This window comes from Anolis sagrei, chromosome 1, assembly GCF_037176765.1.
Source record: "Anolis sagrei isolate rAnoSag1 chromosome 1, rAnoSag1.mat, whole genome shotgun sequence".
In the NCBI taxonomy this organism is placed as follows: Eukaryota; Metazoa; Chordata; class Lepidosauria; order Squamata; family Dactyloidae; genus Anolis; species Anolis sagrei.
Window position 1 is genome coordinate 25,872,326 of NC_090021.1, and position 22,943 is coordinate 25,895,268.

General features: G+C 42.2%; 1 protein-coding gene across 1 annotated transcript; it reads left to right on the plus strand.

The window, feature by feature from the left end:
• The first annotated feature begins 213 nt into the window (after nucleotides 1-213).
• On the plus strand, nucleotides 214-22,943 carry LOC132761506 (solute carrier family 22 member 7-like). Its single transcript, XM_060754420.2, has 10 exons — nucleotides 214-912; nucleotides 2,295-2,398; nucleotides 10,593-10,747; nucleotides 12,261-12,429; nucleotides 14,567-14,690; nucleotides 16,126-16,232; nucleotides 17,439-17,653; nucleotides 18,588-18,696; nucleotides 19,716-19,922; nucleotides 22,538-22,943. Exons 1-10 carry the CDS (start codon nucleotides 532-534, stop codon nucleotides 22,695-22,697), a joined length of 1,731 nt encoding a protein of 576 aa, XP_060610403.2. The 5' UTR covers nucleotides 214-531; the 3' UTR covers nucleotides 22,698-22,943.

Sequence of the window (22,943 nt, forward strand, 5' to 3'; positions counted from 1 at the left end):
GACCTTCCATCAGCAAGTTCTGCATATTAGCAGTTTAACCCACTATGCCACCACGGCCCCTTAGGGTTTTTTTGTATATAGATGGCAAATCTTGCATACTTTAGTGCATGAATGTAGGGACCAGGGGAACAACCCTCTTACTATTATCCCTATGCTGTTGCACTTCTATTGATCCTGTTCTTACCAAAGCTGCTTATCATGTCACCGGATCAGATTGCATATTTCTCTCTGCCTTGGGCTCTGATAAAACGTATGGATATGTGTACATTGCATTTCCCAAAATTTTGCAGTAACGGAAACAGAATACAATATAAGTCTTGTGAGCCTGCCGAGAAGGATCTCTCCCCCGCCTCATCCCCCACTTTGGACCTCATGACTGGATGCTTGCTGGGACTGTAAGACCACTGTGAAGCAGACAATTTAAATCTGCTTCCTTAAACTCCTTAATTGCTATTTGGCCAGCCATCTCCAAATTCCTCTGTCTCTTCACGCAGCGCATTCATCATTCGTGTTCCTAAACTCTTTCCAAAAATGATGAAGTTTGAGGAGCTCCTTGCAGAAGTGGATGGGTTTGGGAAATACCAGATACTGGTCTTCTTGATGCTTTGTATACCCAGGTTGATCATCCCCATGCATTTTTTGCTTCACAATTTCATTTCTGCAATTCCGCCTCACCACTGTGCTATTCCTGACTTTCCTGGAATTTCAAACTTAAGCCAAGAGGAGGTTTTCCGTGTCAGCCTCCCAAGAGAACTGGATGGCACATGGAGCTCTTGTAAGATGTTCTCCAGGCCACAGCTTCACCTGCTGATCAATTCTTCCGGGGAGTTGGACAACGGTTCGTCTATACAGAACTGCCAGCAAGGATGGGTTTATGATGCTGGGCAATATGCATCCACCACTGCCACTGAGGTGAGCATTTGCTATGGTGTTGTTTGAGATCTGTTTTATTTCTGTTGAGCCACCTTCTCCCAACTTGGTGTCCTCCCATAGGATCAGGTTGCAACTTCTGCCTTCCCTGTAGGTTGTGCCATTCGTTGGAGATAATGGTATCTATAGAGAATTATGGAATCATAGTTGAAAGAGACCTCAAGGGCCATCCAAACCCCTTCTGCCATGCAGGAAAATGCAATCCAATCACTCCCAACAGATGGCCATTCAGAGAAGACTCACCACACCCCAAGGCAATATAGTCCACTTCCAAAAAGCTCTTACCATCAGGAAGTTCTTCCTAATGTTTAGGTGGAATCTTTTTTCCTGCAATTTGGATTTATTGTCTCATACTTTCAAATATTTAAACATGACTATTATGTCTCTTTGTCTTCTCCAAGAAAAACATATCCAGTTCTCTAAGTTGTACCTTATAGGGTTTGGCTTCTGTAGTCATATGATAAATTATGACTGACTCCACACTGTATAATTAATGCAGTTTGACACCACTGTAACTGCTCAATTCTATGGAATCCTGGGTTTTGTAGTTTGGTGAGACACTAACAGTCTTTTGCAGGGAAGGCTAAAGACCTTTTAATCCTGAAACTCTCATTAATCTATAGCCTCGAGCCATGGCACTTAGAGTAGTATCAAATGGCATTAATTCTACAGTGTAGATGAAACTCAAATTGTGAAGCAGAAAGGTGAATGAGTGTATCACGATTGAAGCAAAAGAAGACCTGCTTAAGGCAAATGTCACATTAACTTTAGATAGCATGCATACCACTTGCTTTATCTATCTACATAAGATACAATGGGATATTATAACAGAATTTTAGCATTTTTTTCCTCAATGAGTTGTGCCATCTGTAGTCATTGCCTGGCTTCATTGAAGCATGTCTATTTCAACTAGGCGTCAACTTACACAGCTTAGCAGTTTTCATTGTCACCACTCCGATGCAATAGTTAGAGCAGAGCTTTCTAAAAATTTCACATCGGTGACACATTTTTAAGATATGCATCATTTTGTGACGCAGTTTGACTAGCAAATAAGAGGTTTATATTTATTGTATAAGGAGTGAACTAATGTGTTTGAGAAAACATGAAGTTAAAAAAACTACATGTCCTTTGCACATTGGAAGACCTTTTTATAGCAACACCAGAGGCACTCCAAGTGGCCTGCTACTGGTCAAAGGACAAATCAGAGGTTACACCTATTCCTTATAAGAGATACAAACACATATATAAATTGCAATAACGAAATGAGTTTGATACCTCTGGGTTAGAGGGAAGTTGGAGGTTTCTCTCTCTCTTCCAGTTAGATTTTCTCTGCCACCCTTATTATATTGAATCTAACTTTCCAGTGGGACCTGGTGTGTGAGAAGAAAGGCCTGAACCAAGCAATTGCTACTTTCTTCTTCATAGGCGTCACCCTTGGCTCTGTCTTTTTTGGCTACACGTCGGACAGGTAAGCCTCTATTTATGTTCATCCTCCAGAAATGGGAATTATGGAGCCTTCCTTACATTGTAGGAATATCTCCTCAGGAAAAAAAATGAAAGGGTTGTGTGTGTGTGTATCCAACCTTATCCAACGTTCTGGATTATCCAATGGAGTTTGCCTCCCGCCTGGATCCACAGCTGTTTCAATACATTGCAATGTTTTGGTGCTAAATTCGTAAATACAGTAATTACTACATAACTTTACCATGTATTGAACTGCTTTTTCTGTTGATTTGTTGTAAAACATGATGTTTTGATGCTTAATGTGTAAAATCATAATGTAATTTGACATTTGATAGGCTTTTCTTTAATCCCTCCTTATTATCCAACATTTTCGCTTATCCAACATTTTGCTGGCCCATTTATGTTGGAGGCTCTGTTGTATATATATATGCACACACATACACACACACAGGCTTCAGGTAATAAACAAAAATTAAAATGTATTGAGGGTTGTTGGATGTCAACTCATACATTTCCTTGATGTTCACTCTGCTGTAATTTGGGCTGCTGGGAGTCATAGAATCACTCTGAAGGAACTAGAAATTCCTAGAAAAATGTTCTGGCAGAAGCTGACCATGGAGCTGCAACAAGGACCTAGATTTCTGGATAAATGTTCTGGTAGAAGGTGACCAGAGAGTTGCACTAGAGCAGGCATGGGCAAACTTCGCCCCTCCGGGTATTTTGGACTTCAACTCCCACAATTCTTAACAGCCTCATGCCCTTTCCTTTTCCCTGAGGAAAAGGAAAGGGCCTGAGGCTGTTAGGAATTGTGGGAGTTGAAGTCCAAAACAACCGGAAGGGCAAAGTTTGCCCATGCATGCACTAGAGAACCCAGAAATTCCTAGAAAAGTGTTCAGACAGAAGTTGACCATCAAATTGGAGTGGAGGACCTAATGATTCCAAAAAAGAACATTTTAATTATCTCTGTGAATAGTCAAAAGTCAAATCTGCAAATATGAAGAGCAGATTCTACAGAGTTCTACAAGTATATCGACAACTGTCTTAATTCATGTGTCACCTTTCTTCTAGATTGAGTGGCCATACAATTAATAAACCATTAAAATTACATTGAGAGGTTCTAACAAAGTCCCATCATTGTTTGTGACCCAGACTGTTGTGGCCTCTACCCTTTTTCCATAAAGGATAATGTGGTGCCTTGGTATCATGACCAGGAAGACATGGAAGTAGCAGGTCCTGAGGACCTCATTGGTGCATCAATATCAATGTCACTTAGAGCCTTGGCACCTCCTGATTAAGTCATCCCAACCCCCTTGGAGAGGGGCATGTGGGCAAAAATCAATATGCATTGATCTATCTTTACCGTGGTTCAGTGTGCAGCCTACCTCATTCTTAATAAAGAGCTGAAATAGAAGACAGATCTCCTTGTCTCCAAAGAGCTGAAGGTGGTGTGACAGAGGAGTTGGGGACCCAAAATAACTTTTTCCTCTCACTGTCATCTTTGTGCATACATTTCACAGGGTTTTGAACTGCTTCCAAATCCTCAAAACCTGTTTATACAGAGGCAAAAGAAGGATGCATAAAATCTATACAGATCACAGGCAACATTGTCTCTGTATTCCTGGGCATGGAATTATATTTATATAGTCATCCATCCACACCTGCAGTTTTGACTTTTGCAGATTATTCACGGACTTTATTAAAGTCTTTAGCCCGGAGGCCAAAATGAATGGTTTCCTCTCTTCTCTGACTCTCTGCATCCTATGAGTTTATTCCTGAGCCTCATTCCCATTGACTCACAGATAATGGGGAACAATTTCAACATAATTCCTGTTGAATTTGATTTTCCACTGTTTTAGATTTAAATAGGCATGCAGATTTCAAAACTGCAGTTAGTTTTCTTCTATTATGTCAAGTTTTTTCCCCTCTACAGCTTATCTTAATGCGACTTCAGCCTTCAAAAGAGAAGGCTGAGAGGAGAATTGATGAATCATAGAATCATAGAATCATAGAATCAAAGAGTTGGAAGAGACCTCATGGGCCATCCAGTCCAACCCCCTGCCAAGAAGCAGGAATATTGCATTCAAATCACCCCTGACAAATGGCCATCCAGCCTCTGTTTAAAAGCTTCCAAAGAAGGAGCCTCCACCACACTCCGGGGCAGAGAGTTCCACTGCTGAACGGCTCTCACAGTCAGGAAGTTCTTCCTAATGTTCAGATGGAATCTCCTCTCTTGTAGTTTGAAGCCATTGTTCCGCGTCCTAGTCTCCGAGGAAGCAGAAAACAAGCTTGCTCCCTCCTCCCTGTGGCTTCCTCTCACATATTTATACATGGCTATCATATCTCCTCTCAGCCTTCTCTTCTTCAGGCTAAACATGCCCAGTTCCCTAAGCCGCTCCTCATAGGGCTTGTTCTCCAGACCCTTGATCATTTTAGTCGCCCTCCTCTGGACACATTCCAGCTTGTCAATATCTCTCTTGAATTGTGGCGCCCAGAATTGGACACAATATTCCAGGTGTGGTCTAACCAAAGCAGAATAGAGGGGTAGCATTACTTCCTTAGATCTAGACACTATGCTCCTATTGATGCAGGCCAAAATCCCATTGGCTTTTTTTGCCGCCACGTCACATTGTTGGCTCATGTTTAACTTGTTGTCCACGAGGACTCCAAGATCTTTTTCACACGTACTGCTCTCGAGCCAGGCGTCACCCATTCTGTATCTTTGCATTTCGTTTTTTCTGCCAAAGTGGAGTATCTTGCATTTGTCACTGTTGAACTTCATTTTGTTAGTTTTGGCCCATCTCTCTAATCTGTCAAGATCGTTTTGAATTCTGCTCCTGTCCTCTGGACTATTGGCTATCCCTCCCAATTTGGTGTCATCTGCAAACTTGATGATCATGCCTTCTAGCCCTTCATCTAAGTCATTAATAAAGATGTTGAACAGGACCGGGCCCAGGACGGAACCCTGCGGCACTCCACTTGTCACTTCTTTCCAAGATGAAGAGGAAGCATTAGTGAGCACTCTCTGTGTTCGTCCACTTAACCAATTACAGATCCACCTCACCGTAGTTTTGCCTAGCCCACATTGGACTAGTTTCCTTGCCAGAAGGTCATGGGGGACCTTGTCGAAGGCCTTACTGAAATCCAGGTACGCTACATCCACGGCATTCCCCGCATCTACCCAGCTTGTAGCTCTATCGAAGAAAGAGATCAGATTAGTCTGACATGACTTGTTTTTGATAAATCCATGTTGACTATTAGCGATGACTGCATTTGTTTCTAAGTGTTTGCAGACCACTTCCTTAACAATCTTTTCCAGAATCTTGCCCAGTATCGACGTGAGGCTGACCGGACGGTAGTTGTTTGGGTCGTCCTTTTTTCCCTTCTTGAAGATTGGGACCACATTGGCCCTCCTCCAATCTGCTGGAACTTCTCCCGTTCTCCAAGAACTCTCAAAGATGGTTGCCAATGGTTCCGAAATGACTTCCGCTAGTTCCTTCAATACTCTGGGGTGTAGTTGATCTGGCCCTGGGGACTTGAACTCATTAAGAGCGGCCAGGTATTCCTGGACGACTTCTTTCCCAATTTGGGGTTGGATGTCCTCCAAACCCTCATCCACTCCATCTTGCTGAGGTTGAAGACTCTCTTTTTGTGAGAAGACCGAGGCAAAGAAGGCATTAAGTAGTTCTGCCTTTTCCCTATCCCCTGTCAGCATTGCCCCATCTTCTCCTCGAAGAGGTCCTATCGCCTCCTTGTTTTTCCTTTTTCTACTGACATAAGAATAGAAGCCCTTTTTATTGTTTTTAATGTCCCTGGCAAGTCTGAGCTCGTTTTTTGCTTTAGCCTTGCGGACCTTTTCCCTACAGGTGTTGGCTATTTGTTTGAATTCTTCTTTGGTGATTTCTCCCTTTTTCCACTTCTTGTGCATGACTCTTTTGTGTCTTAGCACAGTTAGAAGTTCTTTGGACATCCATTCTGGCTTCTTTGCACTTGTCCTATTTTTTCTCTTTGTTGGCACAGTTTGCAATTGCGCCTTGAGTATTTCACTCTTGAGAAATTCCCATCCTTGACTTTGAAGGCCATGTATAAATATGTATAAATATGTGAGGGGAAGTCATAGGGAGGAGGGAGCAGGCTTATTTTCTGCTTCCCTGGAGATTAGGACTCAGACCAATGGCTTCAAACTACAAGAAAGAAAGGAGATTCCACTTGAACATTAGGAAAAACTTCCTGACTGTGAGAGGTGTACAGCAGCGGAAGTGTCTGCACCAGAGTGTGGTGGAGGCTCCTTCTTTGGAGGGTTTTAAACAGAGGCTGGATGGCCATCTGTCGGGGGTGCTTTGAATATAATTTTCCTGCTTTTTGGCAGGGGGTTGGACTGGATGGCCCATGAGGTCTCCTCCAACTCAATCATTCTATGAGTCTATGACAACCACTCTAAGCTGGATTGAGGGAAGTACTAGAGCTCTCCTATTGGCTGGAGTGGAGGATGATGTTGGAGACCAGTGACAGGTTCATACTTGTCTAAGCTATTCAGTTACACCCGAGACAGTGTGGTGAGAGGTTGTGTGCTGCTCTATATAGGGAGTCATTATTATTATTTTATTTACATTCCTACTTATGTAAATGTAAGTGACAGCAACAATGAAGATTTTGAAATTGAAGATGACTCAGTTTTCATAAGGGATTTGATCTGCATGAGTTGAATGATTTGCCATGAGGTCTGGGAGTATCCAAAAGGACTTCAGAACCCCTAACATCTCTACTACACAAGAAAAACTTCCTTGAAAGAGGAGCAAAGCCATCCTATTTTTGAACAAGAAAAAGTGCATATCTGCAGTACTTTTGAAATGATGGTGGCTTTGTGGATGGCCATAACATACATGGTTTAATGGAGGAATTAGGAATTTCAATTTATAACACAACTGGATGGCTAAGCTTGAAGTGTGCCCTCCACAATGGCAATTTATTTGGTGTAGTCCCAATTGACCAATCAGTTTGTTTTTGTGAAGAATATGAAGAAATAAAGAGAGTCATTGATTGGTTGCAATATCACAAGCACAATTGGATCATGTGTGTTGACATTAAAATTGTCTGCTTCCTTCTTGGCCAGCGACACGGATACCCCAAGTATCCCTGTTTTCTGTGTATGTGGGACAGCAAAGCTTGGGTGGAAGTCGGATTGGCCTCTGAGATTTGACCTCAAACCTGGTGATCCAAACATTATATATGACAGAAAGAACATTATATTCCTGCCTCTGCATCTAAAACTGAGTCTCATGATGCAATTTGTTAAAGTTTTGCTAACTGAAGGAGACTGTTTCAAGTATTTCACTGTTGCACTCTAGCACTGAAACACCTTCTCACCCAGCACCCCTCCAGAATCAAGTAATTCTATCTAAAAACATTTATTAAAGAAAGTATATAAAAAAGGGAAAAGGGGCAATTCCAAAAGAATCAGTAGCACAGAAAATACAAAATAGCAGTAATCCAAAAATGAGAAAGAACATAAAGTCAAGGAAACCAAAATCCACAGCAGTATTCCAAACATAAATCCATGAACATGAAAACAGGAACTTTTCCAAGTTAAACTCTCCAAGGAAATACATAAGCAAGCACAGGAAACTTGAGAATACTTAGACAAGAACTTGAGAGCAGAAACAGAAGAAGAATCTTCTATAGCAACGCTGTCTCCTCTGAGAGGCCTGAAACCAAACCATTTAATTTAAGCCCTCTAAGACACCCATGACATCATATCTGATACATCTGGACTTCAGGGTCTTATCTCGGTTTCTCGGAGAATATCTAGTTGGCCTGTTTTTCACTCCCTGCATTCTCAGGTCTAATCTTGTTTCCCAGGAAAACTTCCCATCTGCCCAAGGCCTTTTCTCAAGGGAACTGGAATTTTCACTTTCCCCTGTTGCCTGGGAACAAGCACAAGAATCCAAAGCATCGGCCTCATCTGCCTGAGATTCTCTCCAATCACTCACAGACTCCTTACTTTGAAACCCATCATCCCCCTCATCCTCTGAACATTCAGAAAAACCCTCTGATGCTTGTCAAACTACAACACTCATTTTGTTATTCTGTAGCCTGTTGTTTGAAAAGATAAAGACTGGTGTGATTTACGGTCCACAGATTTAGCAGCTCATTAAAGATTAACATTTCATTGGGACAATGTCAGAACTCCAAAATAATACTTGGTCATCATTCAAAAACCTTGTCACGGACTTTCTTGGAAATACATGAGCACAGAATTACATCAAAATTGTCCAGAACCTCTTGGAGAGCTTCAAAATGCTTGGTTGCAACATGAGCATCAAGGTGCATTTTTTTGCATAGCCATATTGCTGACTCCCCAAAAAACTTTGATGCAGTCAGTGATGAGCGAGGTGCAACCAAGATTTGAAGGTCGTGGAGGCACTATCAGGGTACATGGGATGTATATACGATGGCTGACTATTGTTGGAGCATCAGGCAAGATTGTCCACAGAATAAACATTCCAGGAAAAGCGATAAGCATAAATTTTGACCTTAATATATATGTTTGGCAGTAGAACTTTACTACGTAAACACAATTCAACTTACGGTAACAATATATACCCTTTGTGTATATAAAATAACAAAATAAACAGCATATTCAGGTAATTTTTCCTTTCCTTTCCTTTGTATGTACATTTTGTATGACAAAGGGAAGGCATCCTGTACCTTAAAAAGTTGACACAATAGAAGAAACTGGGGTCATTTTTGGATTCAGATGCCAAAAGTAAAAAAATCAGTGTTAGATCTAATTCAACAAAAATCCTGTTTTTGCACAAAAACATGTGTCTAAAGCTGGATCTATACTGCCCTATATCCCAGGTTCTGATCCCAGATTATCTGTTTATCCCAGATTATTTGGCAGTGTAGACTCACAGAATCCAGTTCAAAGCCAATAGTCTGGGATCAGATCCTGGGATATAAGGCAGTGTAGATCCAGCCTAATAGAAAATGCAGCTTCAGTTGACTTGTGATTAGTTCATTTATCCACAAGAAGTCACTGTTGGCTCGTCTTGAGACAGATAAAGCACATAACCTATTAAAGCTGAAATCCAACAAGGAAATGTATCTTTTCCTCTTCTATTTTTGTTTTCACTGCCCGGTATAACATACCTTTAGGACAGGAATGGGCAACTGTGACTCTGCAGACATTTCTGGACTGCAGGTCACACCATCCACAGTTAGAGTAACATAGGGGATTGGGGGAACTGCAACCTTGCTTGAGATGTATAATTTGTTCCCACATTGATGTAAATATGACAATTCAGAGTTCTGGTAATTGTAATGTGCTTGCCATTTGAGTCAAAATGGGACAGAACTGTAATCTTTTGAATTATAAATTGAATAATATTCCAGCAAGCATGGTCTACTGCTGTTGGGTAACTTACATTGGAGCTCTGTAATATAAATCTCTGTATACAAAGAACTGGACCAAGGCACCAAACATGCAACCAGGCTTAGCACAGCAGGCTGAACTGCTATGCTGCAGAAAAATCCTGCCAATTGGAAGGTCAGCAGTTTGAGCTCTGGCAGGGTGAGCACCTGCCGTTAGCTCCAGCTCACCTATCCACCTAGTAGGTCGAAAACAGAAATATGACTAGATAAAATAGGTACTGCTATTTAGCGGGGAGATAATAAAGGTGCCTTTAAAAAGGACATCATCAATCAGAGGAAAACTTGACATGGAAGATATAACGACCGCTCCCCCCTGTGGCCAGAGTAGAGCAGAGCCTCCAAGATGCTGGAAATAAGATGGGAAAAACTGCCTCTGCCTCTGTTTGTGTTTTCTGTCCTTGTTGATTATATAATTGGCATTGAATGTTAGCCATATTGTGTTCTGTAAGCCGCTTTAAGTCTCCTTCAGGGTGAGAAGGGCAGGGTATAAATACTGTAAACAAATGAATGTGCCAGTTGGGATGTGAATCCATGTAGCTGAACAACTGTGCATTGTTCATGCAATGCCTCATGCACACCCATAGCACAGTGTCGCTTCTTCAAAATCATAATTTGGCAATCCATCCATTGAGAGTATGTTGGATCATATGTTGTCTCTCTTTCACTTCTCAGACTTAGACAACAAATGTACTATGAATCAGTTTTTGCATTCTTTTTCTCATTTCCCTGAAAAATAGATCGTGTGATCTTTTAAAATCCCTATCCAGGTTTGGCCGGCGGACGATGCTTCTGGTCTCCTCCTTCATCACAGTGTTTTTTGGGGGTATGAGTGCCTTTTCAGTGTCCTACTGGATGTTTGTCACCTTGAGGACCATCTCTGGGGTGGGACTCACAGGCATGTCCATCATCTCCTTGATTCTAGGTGAGGATATCATTATCTCATCTGCCTGTTTGGACTATTTTGGAGTATTCTAGATTTTGGAATCCCGGGTAAGGGGTGCTCAGCTTATATTTTGAACACCCTCAGTAGGGGCCTGAGGCTGTTACAAATGGTGGGAGTTGAGGTCCAAAACACCTGGAAGGCCCAGTTTGCCCATGCCTGCTCTACACCATCAAATTAATGCACGTTGACACACTTGGACTGCCTTTATAAGGTCATTAGCCGTTTCTGCCAAAGAGTACTGGCACCTCACCAAGCTACAAATCCCAGGATCCCATGGCAGTACAAGTGTTGTCAAGCTGCATGCATTTTGCAGTGTAGATTCATCCTGCAAAATGCTGGTGGATATGATGATCAAGTCTTCAATTGTTATCCTTTCCAGTTCAAAGGACTGATGCAATGATAGGTAAGACCATCTACCAAAAATTCTGGTGAACCCGTTCTAGTCAGACAAGCACAAAGTGCACTGGGTATAAGATTAGTACTTTGGCCTCAAGGGAAACAATTTCTTGTGTTACCATTTTATTATACCCGTTTTGCAGCAGTATCTTCTTCACAATGTATCAGATTGCATGATATTTTTACTTATGATTAAAACAAAGTTGTCTACAATCAGATGTGAGTTTTCCATCTTCTGTGTTGGTTTCAGCTCTCCTGTTATAAAACATGAGTGCACAACCATCTTGAGACCTACTTCCCATAAGATTTAATAATCACAGCAAGCATATATCTACTTTCCAGCATATTATAATAGGTTATCATCCTGTTATCACTGAAACAGAGTCAGAGAGCTATATTGGTTTGAATGCTAGAGTCCAGGCATTGAAAAGGGGTTGCGGCTATATTTCCCAGTGGATTTGCACACACTGGACCTCATCACACTAGAGGAGCCCCCGGTAGTGCAGTGGGTTAAACCCCTGTTCCTGCAGGACTGAAGACTGACAGGTTGCAGGTTCAAATCCGGGGAGAGCGCGGATGAGCTCCCTCTATCAGCTTCAGCTCCTCATGCGGGGACATGAGTGAAGCCTCCCAAAAGGATGATAAAACATCAAAACATCCAGGCATCCCCTTGGGCAACGTCCTTGCAGACAGCCAATTCTCTCATACCAGAAGTGACTTGCAGTTTCTCAAGTCACTCCTGACACAACAAAAAAAAAATCACACTAGAGAATGAATCTATTTTAAATCTGGTTTTTGCCTCCTGCAGAATTCTGGGGTTTGTAGTTTAGTAAGGCTGTTCAAGTCTCCTCCTTAAACTACAAACCTCAGAATTCTGCAGGAGGCAGAAACCAGATTTAAAGTGGATTCATTCTCTAGTTTGATGAAGTAGTAATTGTGTGGAAACATCTTTGCATCTGCAGTGAGCAAGGTTGGATGACTACATCTTCTTTATTATGTCTTTGCAATAGCTAGGAAAATGGACAGATGAAGTTGAATATATTGTGTCACACAAAGAAGAAATTGAAGGAAAAATGTTTCTGTATTTTATTTCCAGCTGTAGAATGGACTGATATCAAGCATCGCACCTTCTGTGGCACCATTAGTGGGATGTCCTGGTCTTTGGGGTACATGCTCTTGGCACTGATTGCTTATCTGATTCGGTCCTGGCAATGGCTCGTACTTGCAGTCACATGTCCCTGCCTCCTCAGCATTGCCGTTTGGTGGTGAGTGACTCTGGAGCTCCTCTAAGCCATAATATATACTAGGGGTTTCAAAACGTTTCCCATACATATCGCATGTTGCTGGTTATTCCTTTTCCAAGCCTTCCCCAATGTTCCCATTCTTATATTATTTCTTCCTTCTCCTCTGCCCCTTCACTGTGCAAAGTGAGGACTGAAACGGTGACGTTCACATTTGCTGTTTTATCTTCATAGCCTAGAAAATTCCAGTCTTTTGGACTACAGCTCCCACAACCCTCCAACTAAACTGTCCCTGATCATACTATTACCTATCATGCTGGGTTGTGGCACAAAAAGTAACTTTTCCAAGTTTTTTATATCTTGAATGTCATGGAAGCCAATAGTGCATGGGAGAACATTGGATAGGAGAGAGTCTCATTGTCAGCCACGTGTTAGGAGGAGATGGAACCAGGACCCCGGAGAGCTTCATCTGTGATCAGAACCTTGGAAAGCTTCATGCTTGACAGATATGGAGATTGTGTATTCCTCAGAGTAACTCTCCCAGGTCCCTCCTGTCCAATGCAAGTTACTTGAGAGCCTTAAAGAATCTAGCCCTCATAATATCTTGATACAGAATGGGGGACAATGCCTGGCTCGAGAGCAGTATGTGTGAAAAAGATCTTGGAGTCCTCGTGGACAACAAGTTAAACATGAGCCAGCAATGTGATGTGGTGGCAAAAAAAGCCAATGGGATTTTGGCCTGCATCAATAGGAGCATAGTGTCTAGATCTAAGGAAGTAATGCTACCCCTCTGTTCCGCTTTGGTTAGACCACATCTGGAATATTGTGTCCAATTCTGGGCACCACAATTCAAGAGAGATATTGACAAGCTGGAATGTGTCCAGAGGAGGGCGACTAAAATGATCAAGGGTCTGGAGAACAAGCCCTATGAGGAGCGGCTTAAGGAGCTGGGCATGTTTAGCCTGAAGAAGAGAAGGATGAGGGGAGATATGATAGCCATGTATAAATATGTGAGAGGAAGCCACAGGGAGGAGGGAGCAAGCTTGTTTTCTGCTTCCATGGAGATTAGGACAAGGAACAATGGCTTCAAACTACAAGAAAGGAGATTCCATCTGAACACGAGGAAGAACTTCCTGACTGTGAAAGCCGTTCAGCAGTGGAACTCTCTGCCCCGGAGTATGGTGGAGGCTCCTTCTTTGGAAGCTTTTAAACAGAGGCTGGATGTCTGTCGGGGTGATTTGAATGCAATATTCCTGCTTCTTGGCAGGGGGTTGGACTGGATGGCCCATGAGGTCTCTTCCAACTCTTTGATTCTATGAGTCTATGATTCTATGATGAGTTCTCATGTGAATCTCTATCCTCCCCTAAACACTTAGAATCCATTGAAGGTATGATTTATGATGGAGCCCATCCTGTCAGCGTCCATCATGCTTTTTTAGGGAAATGTCTGAAACAGTCCAAAGGGAGGGGGGAAAGATGGTTAGAGATCATCTTCTGGATTCAGGAACCGGGATATAACTGGAGAAAATACCCAAAAACATGTAGGATAAGTGCTGTCAAATTTGCTTGGGTTGAATTCCTTCAGTGACAAGGACTAAGATATGTTTTTTGTGGGTGGTTCCCTGCCAAGCATTCACATTTCTCTCCCAAAATCCTGCATCATGAATGTGACTTTTTGAAACTCATTGTTATAATTTCCACAACTTCTCAGCCAGTATGGCCACATTTTGTGACTTCCATATGTGGTTCCAGGATCCCCATTGTTTAGGAAATAAAAAGTTTCAGAAAAAAAATCAGGAGAGCAAAACTTCCCAAGACACTTAAGGAAACAGCACAGCCCCCAATTTACAACAGTTGCCTACTTCGATCTAGTTCATTATGTACCTATCTCTCCCATTTTCTTGTTTTAATAAGTATTTCCTCCCAATGACTGATGTACAAGGGTATCTATTTGTCTTTTGCTAGCACTTCCAAGTGATGTCCACATTGAAACACTTCTCTGTTGGGAAGAGCTCCAAGGGAAATGGCTAATTCCTTTCCAAATTTCTTTGGACCTGCATGAATCTCCTTCCACCCACCAACCAACCCACCCATCTGCATCTCTCCCAGCTGGCAATTGTCCCCTTTTGCTTTGCAGAATGTCTTGTCTATCTCTTTGTAGGTGGCTTCCAGAATCTGCCCGGTGGCTTCTGACTAAGAAGGAAGTGGAGACAGCACATGGTTATCTTTCCAAATGTGCCAAAGTAAATGGCAAAGAAGATTTTCCCTCCAAAATAACTCCAGAAGTGAGTACTGTGAGTTCCATAAAGCCACATACCAGGGCACACCTAATTCAACTCCACACCTCCAAAACTTTGTCCCCTCAAATGGTTGACCACCACCTACAACAGTGGTTCTCAACCTGTGGGTCCCCAAGTGTTTTAGCCTACAACTCTCAGAAATCCCAATCAGTTTACCAACTGTTAGGATTTCTGGGAGTTGAAGGCCAAAACATCTGGGAACCCACAGGTTGAGAACCACTGACCTAGAAACTCTGGGTTGTGCTATTTCCCAGTAAACACAATTCTGCCTTCTACCAGACTACTTTGTGGTCTTAAAAGGTCTTCTTTAGAAATGAGATGATTAACAAATAACACTCTGGGTTGCTATGAGTTTTCCAGGCTGTATGGCCATGTTCCAAAAGCCTTTTCTCCTGATGTTTCATCCACATCTATGGCAGGTATCCTCAGAGGTTGTGAGGTCTGTTGGAAACTAGGCAAGTGAGGTTTATATATTTGTGGAATGTCCAGGGTGGGAGAAAGAACTCTTGTCTGTTGGAGGCAAGCGTGAATGTTGCAATTGGCCACCTCGATTACCATTGAATGGCCTTGCAGCATCAAAGCCTGGCTGGTGGCTGTCTGGGGGATACTTTGTTGGGAGGTGTTAGTGGGCCCTGATTGTTTCCTGTCTGAAATTCTCCTGTTTCTTGAGTGTTCATCATTATTTACTGTCCTGACTTTAATACTAGTAGCCAGATTTTGTTCATTTTCATGGTTTTCTCCTTTCTGTTAAAATGCATGTGGATTTCAATGGTTTTGAAGCTGCAAGGCCATTAAATGCTAACCAAGGTGGCCAATTGCAACATTCACACTTGCCTCAAACAGACAAGAGTTCTTTCGCCCACCTTGGACATCCACAGATATATAAACCCCACTTGCCTAATTTCCAACACACCTCATAACCTCTGATAATGCCTGTCATAGATGTGGGTGAAATGTCAGGAGAGAATGCTTCTGGAACATGACCATACAGCCCAGAAAACTCACAGCAACCCAGTGATTCTGGCCATGAAAGCCTTCGACAACACAACGAACATTCTATTAATTCGTTAACACTTTCAAAGACCTCAAAACAGCCCCTGGGGGATGAAATAATATATCACATTCCCAGAGTCTTCTCGAGGGTAGGGTTTGGGGCTACACATATTTGGAATTGTGGGGGCTTCCAAGACAGGTGCAATCTTCCAATTTCAGAGCCAGGTGAGAAGCAACTCAAGGTCTGAGATTTCCCCTCCTTCCAAATCTGAGATGTAGGGCCGATGCTGGTGATGTCACGAACATTCAGCATCAACTACATTATATTGCTTAAAGCTATATAGTATGTTAAATCCCACAACAGAATTCATCAGCTGCAGAGCAGACCACAAGACTTCCTAATATGTACTTTGTTTTTTGGATGTAGATCTTGAGAAAGTCTGTGACCATAGAAGAATCAAGGACCTATTTCTACTGGCACTTGGTTAAGACTCCCAAGCTGAGGAGGATCACCATATTTTCCGCTATTGTATGGTATGGACATGCCCCTAAAGCTATTGATGGTTGACTGCTGCTAGAGAATTTGCTTTGCAAAAGTGAACTCTTCTTGCTACTTTCTATAAGCTGAGATCCTAAATTGGGAAACATCACAAGGATCCTCATAAATAGGAAGAGCTATAATACATTTCCTCCTCACCTCTCCCACCAACTCAACTTGAAAACCCACTACAGCAGTGGTTCTCAACCTTCCTAATGCTGTGACCCCTTAATACAGTTCCTCATGTTGTGGTGACCCCAACCATAAAATTATTTTCATTGCTACTTCATAACTGGAATTTTGCTACTGTTATGAATCGTAATGCAAATATCTGATATGCAGGATTATTTTCCTTCACTGGACCAAATTGGGCACAAATACCCTATATGCCCAAATAGGAATACTGGTGGGGTTTTGTCATTTGGGATTTGTAGTTGTGGGATGTATAGTTCACCTACAATCAAAGAGCATTCTGAACTCCACCAATGATGGAATTGAACCAAACTTGGCACACAGAACTCCATGACCAACAGAAAATACTGGAAGGGTTTGGTGGGCATTGGCCTTGGGTTTTGGAGTTGTAGTTCACCTATATCCAAAAAGCTCTGTGGACTCAACCAATGATTGATCTGGACCAAACTTGGTGTGAATACTCAATATGTCCAAGTGTGAACACTGGTGGAGTTTGGGAAAATAATCCTTGACATTTGGGAGTTGTAGTTGCTGGGATTTATAGCTCACCTACAATCAAAGAGCATTCTGAACCTCACCAATGATAGAATTGGGTCAAACTTCCCACACAGAACCTCCATGAGTAACAGATAATACCGTGTTTTCTGATGGTCTTTGGTGACCCCTCTGACATCCCCTTGCGATCCCAACTCCCAGGTTGAGAAACGCGACACTACAGCCTCCTGATACAGCTCATTGTTCTTATTTTACTCATCTTCTTTAAGCACATTTGCAATGACATACAATTCCAAAGAGTCTTCTTGCTCCCGAAAGATAAGCCAATTTATTATCACATAAGCTTTTGTGGACAAGAACCCATTTAGTCAGGAACAGAAAATGCCATCCAGAATGATATATACTAACATCTTGTTCAATAGATATGAGATCATAGGCTGGCCTTATGATTCAGTGTAATGACATTCCAGTGATAACCTATAAGCTGTACTACAGGTGTCTCGTTTGCTTTGCAGGTTTGGCGTCTCCTTCACCTATTACGGCATCAGCTTAAACATTGGGGGTTTCAGCTTGGATCCATATCTGACACAGTTAATGTTTGGGGCTATTGAGATTCCTGCAAAACTTGGTGTGTATTTTGTCCTGGATCATATTGGCCGCCGACATTGCCAGGGATGGTCTCTCATTGTAACAGGATCCCTGATCGCATTAAATACAATCATCCCTGCAGGTGAGAAATTCCTCTTCCTGATTGTGTAGCCATCACTTTGCAAATCAAATGGATTATTCCTGTCAGAAATCATCAATTATTATTTCCAGCAAAGCCCAGAATCTTTATTAATTCACACTAAGTATGATAAAAGCGTGGTCTACAGGTGGCACGTAGTTTCAGCCCATTTTTCTGCCCTTGAGGTGTTCCCTAAACCCACCAAATAATTCCCAAGCACCTAATTTTTGCTGAGATATGATACCCCAAATACTATTGCTTTCACCCCTAATACTTCTTGACTCCCCAAAACAATATTCTGATTTTCTGCAAATAGCAGCCAAAACATCCGTATATAAACACTGGAAGTAGACTAGTTATTTGTGAGATGAATGTATAGACAAGACACTGATGCATTTAACATCCAGCTTTTCCAGCTTCATGAGGGTATGCTCTATTCTGGTTCGATTCCAGCCACAGGGGGAGCCTCCACTTCACCGTCCACTTGTGACACCAAGTCCTTTGATGGAGTATTTCCTCATTCTTCTGCAGCTTGCTGGAAGATTTTGTGGCATCGTAAATTAGTTAAATTACCTCCCCCCTGCATAAAGTGGTACCTAAATTTCCTACTTGACAGATGCAACTGTCTTTCAGGCTGTAAAGGTAGGCAGCAAGGTAGACTATTAGTGGTCGGGAGCTTACTCCGACCCGGGATGGCTTCGAACTAATGACCTCTTGGTCAGTAGTGATTTAATGCAGCTAGCTACTAACTAGCTGCATCACAGCCTGGTCCTACATATGGTTGGGGCCAAAACCAAAGATGATATCACAACATCTATAGATGACAATGAGATATAGAAGAGGGGAGAATTTCCTGTGGTTTCTGCTTTTCCTAATGCTTCACATGAACGGCACAATGACCTAGAGTGAATCACATTTCCTGTTGCTTCTTTATCAGAACATGGACATGTCAGATCAGCTGTGGCCATTTTGGGGAAAGGTTTCTCAGAAGCCGCCTTCACTACTGTCTTCCTATATACTGCTGAGCTTTACCCTACTGTACTCAGGTAAGGGACTTAGCCACTGACTGAGCCCAAGACCAAAGAGCTTCAGAGCTGTAGAGTGGAAGGAAGTCAAGCTCATCTTCTTCATTGGGCAATATCCTAAGTACAGGGGTAAGAACCTTTGAATTATTGAAATTGAAATCCAAATAACGAGATAACCTTTGGACTTCAATCCTCATAATTGATCTGAGTTCCAATCCCCATGGTTCATTACCATTGACCATGCTTGGTGGAGTTTTGGGGAGGGGAAGTCCAAAACACCTGAAGAGACAAAGGTCCTCCTTCCATTTAAAGAGGTCTCTTCTCTTGATGCTTCTTAAAGGTTATTCAATAAAGCAGTGGTTCTCAACCTGTGGGTCCTCAGATGTTTTGGCCTTCAACTCCCAGAAATCCTAACAGCTGGTAAACCGGCTGGTATTTCTGGGAATTGTAGGCCAAAACATCTGAGGACCCACAGGTTGAGAACCACTGCTGTAAAGGAACGCAAAAGCCAACTCAGGTGGACATGAGATGTATTATTAGGCTTAATGATCGTCAAAGCCCCCAGTGGTGCAATGGGTTAAACCCTTGAGCCGGCAGGACTGCTGATCTGAAGATTGCTGGTTTGAATCTGGGGAGTGCGTAGATGAGCTCCCTCTGTCAGCTCAAGCTTCCCATGTGGGGACATGAGAGAAGCCTCCCACAAGGATGGTAAACCATCAAAACATCCGAGCATCCCCTGGGCAACATCCTTACAGATGGCCAATTCTCTCACACCAGAAGCGACTTGCACTTTCCCAAGTTGCTCCTGACACGATTAAAAAAAATCAAAATCTGATTAAGTAAATCTGAGGCTAGATCTATACATCTGGTTGAATGAGCTAAGGAAAAGTCTCTTTAAGATGACAGAATGCACAATATCACCAAACTGCAAATCAAAACACATACCCCACAAGTAGGAAAGGAGCAAAAAATCAGATTATTGTTTCTTCAAGAGAGGAGTCTGGACAATGCCGTAAACCTGCTTCTTGTTACATTTTCAGGCAAAGTGGTGTTGGCTGTTGCTCGTTTGTGGCACGGCTCGCCAGCTCCATAGCTCCTCTGGTCATGTTACTGGATGACACATGGAAATACCTTCCACCCATGATATTTAGTGTGGTGGCCGGGTTGGCTGGATCTGTGGCTTTTCTACTGACAGAGACCACTAACATTCAGTTGCCAGAGACAATTCAAGATGTGGAAGGTGACAGGTGAGTGACTTAAATTTACATAGATACCTGGTGAGTATCTTAGAGAGAGTCTGCATTGACCACTAAAACTGATTGCACTCTCCCCCTTTTTAGTATAGTAGTTCATTTTCTGTATATGTACATTTAATAGTTATTTCTATGGAGCATTTTAATGCATTTGAGCAAATGTTTCCCGGATTTTATCATATAATAGTTGTCACCACATAATAGTCGCACCCTCATTTTTTTGGCTGTCAATAATGGCATTTTTGTTGTCCTTGCATAATAGTCACATTCCCAATTTTGGCTGATTTTTGCTTCCTTCTTTTCTCGAAAAGCAAAGCAGTTCAAAAACTATAAAATGGAGGTGTCTGTAGCTCCGCTCTTCTCTCCTCCCTCCTTCTCCTGAGGCAAGGTAAATTACAAAACCTGGAATGGAGTTCTTTGGAGAATGGGAAAAGGAAGGAAGATCTGAATTTCAGAGACCACCATTTCAAGTATTATTTTACTGACACAAAATGTAGCATGACACAGCAAATGAAATATATATGCTGGATTTCATATCACAAGTCCCAAGCATTTAGGACTATGTGATATATTTTTGAATGATGCTCGCAGATCCAAGTAAGGTGGCCTTTTGCAGTTGACATATTGTGATTCTGTCAATGTTTATTATTTGGAAATGCCAGCTGAGATCTTTTGGCACGGCACTCAGTGTGCTGATTACCACTGGGACCATCTGTACTGGTTTATTGTCCCCCCATTGGGTGCCACCTTGGCCCCCCATTGGGTGCCACCTTGTCGTGATAGGAGGCTTACCTGCTCCAACGATGCTAAGATCTGTGCTGGCGGTAGTGTAACTACCAGCAGTCCCAACCAAGCCAGAGAGGTCTCATCTGAGGAGTGGAATTAAGAGCACCTAACCCATTAGCCCTATGGAGAAACAAACCAAAATGAAGTCTATACTGGCTTGGTCATCACCCTGCATGAAAAGGACTGCGGTGGATGCTGCTGGTTCTGGACATCCATCAACATGCGGGGTACAGAATCAAAATACAAATGAACAATCACAGAAGCGACAGAAATATACAATGCCAGAAAACCGCACAGTTATGAAATGCCATTACAAATCAGAACCTCAAACACATGGCTACTTGAAAAGGTATTATTTATTTATTTATATTTATCCCATTTTTCTCCCATAGGTGGGATTGAGTTTTTTTTAAAACTGCTTTGCCTTGGAGTAAGGAGAGAGTCAATCAACCTCTTTCCCTTGGGTCCCAGTTGTAGGAGCTCTCTGTTTCTATACCTATCTCCTAGCTCCCTCCAACCGTATATGTTTTTATAGAGCAATATTATACCCCCTGCCCTGAAGTCATGTTTATGCTCTAACCTAAACAAGGCAAGAACTATAGTAAGTTCTTTGTAACTGTGGAACCAACATTCATGGTCTCACTTATCAGTGCTCTGGGGAAAAATAGTCTCTTTAAGAATTTGCTACATTCACTAGGGGATTCCATACTAAGCTTCTCCTAGAACTGGAGGACCTGAAGGACCTCTAGGTCCTTCAATGAAACTGTGTGGTATGCTGAGACCACAGAGTTGTATGGTGTTGGGTCATATCCACCTTCTTCAGGGAACCAAAATCCAGCTGAGAATGCATCTGCCATAGAACTTAAAGTGGTGTCTTCAAAGCCCTGAACCGTTTGGGACCCTCCTACCTGCATGACCGCATCTCTGTGTACGAACCCACACTATCCCTTCGGTCATCTGGAGAGGCCCTGCTCACGCTCCCACCTCTATCCCAGGCGCGATTGGTGGGGACGAGGGAGAGGGCTTTCTCAGTGGTGGCCCCTCGACTCTGGAACTCACTCCCCAAGGACATCAGGCATGCCCCAACCCTGGCAGTCTTTAGGAGGAGCCTGAAAATGTGGTTGTTCCAGTGTGCCTTCCCAGAATAAGGAAACTCCCAGCAATATGTCCTCAAAATGCACTTTACTATTGATCTAGGAATGTCTGCACACCCCATCCCCCTCTGAAAACTCTACCCTAGTTCATATTTCATCTGTTCATGCTCAGCATTATTCTTAAATTTTAATTATTACATTTGGCCCAGCCATAGATTTTAAATGTCGTTGTGTTACTGCTATTGTTTATTGTTTATTTTTGTTATGAGTTATATTTTATTGTCTGTATTAATTGTTCTTATTGCTTTATCATTGATGTATTCTGGGCTCGGCCTCATGTAAGCCGCACCGAGTCCCTGGGGAGATGGTAGCGGGGTATTATTATTATTATTATTATTTCGAGGTTTTATATACCGACCCTCTCACCTTCAAAGAGGGATTCGGACCGGTTCACAACATGTGTTAACATACAAAAAATATACAATAACAACACAATGCCACTTCATTACACGGTTAAAATATCAGCACTATACACGTTAAAACATAATAATAATAATAATAATAATTATTATTATTATTATTATTATTATTATTGTTATTAAGCTGTATTAATTCTTCAGTGTAGAGGCACTCTTAGAAAGTGGAAGAGACACTTCTAGCAGGTGTAGTTGTGCTGCTTGAAGTCTGTCAGCTGACCAGACTGAAATTTTCCATTCCTTCCTTTTCCAGAAACAAGACTCCTTTGGGAGACCAAGTCCATGAGCAAAGCATTGCAGCGGACAGTGGAGGCATTGCTTTGGGGATGCTGAGCCAAATGAACGTGGATGCTCTTCTCCCCGAACCACAGGAAGCCAACAAAGACTGTGACAAGGAAGAAATATCTTCGTAGCACATCATTAGCCAGAGGAACTGACACTTCTGGATGTTAGTCACAAAAATAAAAAAGCAAAAAAATAGAAGCCTGGTAAAATGAAACTAATTGAAGATGACATGCAATAACAGGATGATGTTCAATTGAAATTAAATGCCACTGCGTGACATTTAATTTATTTCTGGTTGTTAGAGTAGGGGAAATTGCCAATACTGACCTTATTGTCTGGCGTATGACATGGAATAAAACACTTGCATGATGTCA

Excerpts from the sequence above, each read along its gene's own strand:
- LOC132761506 (XM_060754420.2), top strand. The coding sequence starts at position 532 with ATGATGAAGTTTGAGGAGCTCCTTGCAGAAGTGGATGGGTTTGGGAAA. Across the intron at positions 12,430-14,566 it reads CTCAGCATTGCCGTTTGGTG|GTGGCTTCCAGAATCTGCCC; the intron begins GTGAGTGACTCT and ends ATCTCTTTGTAG. Across the intron at positions 19,923-22,537 it reads CAAGATGTGGAAGGTGACAG|AAACAAGACTCCTTTGGGAG; the intron begins GTGAGTGACTTA and ends TTCCTTTTCCAG.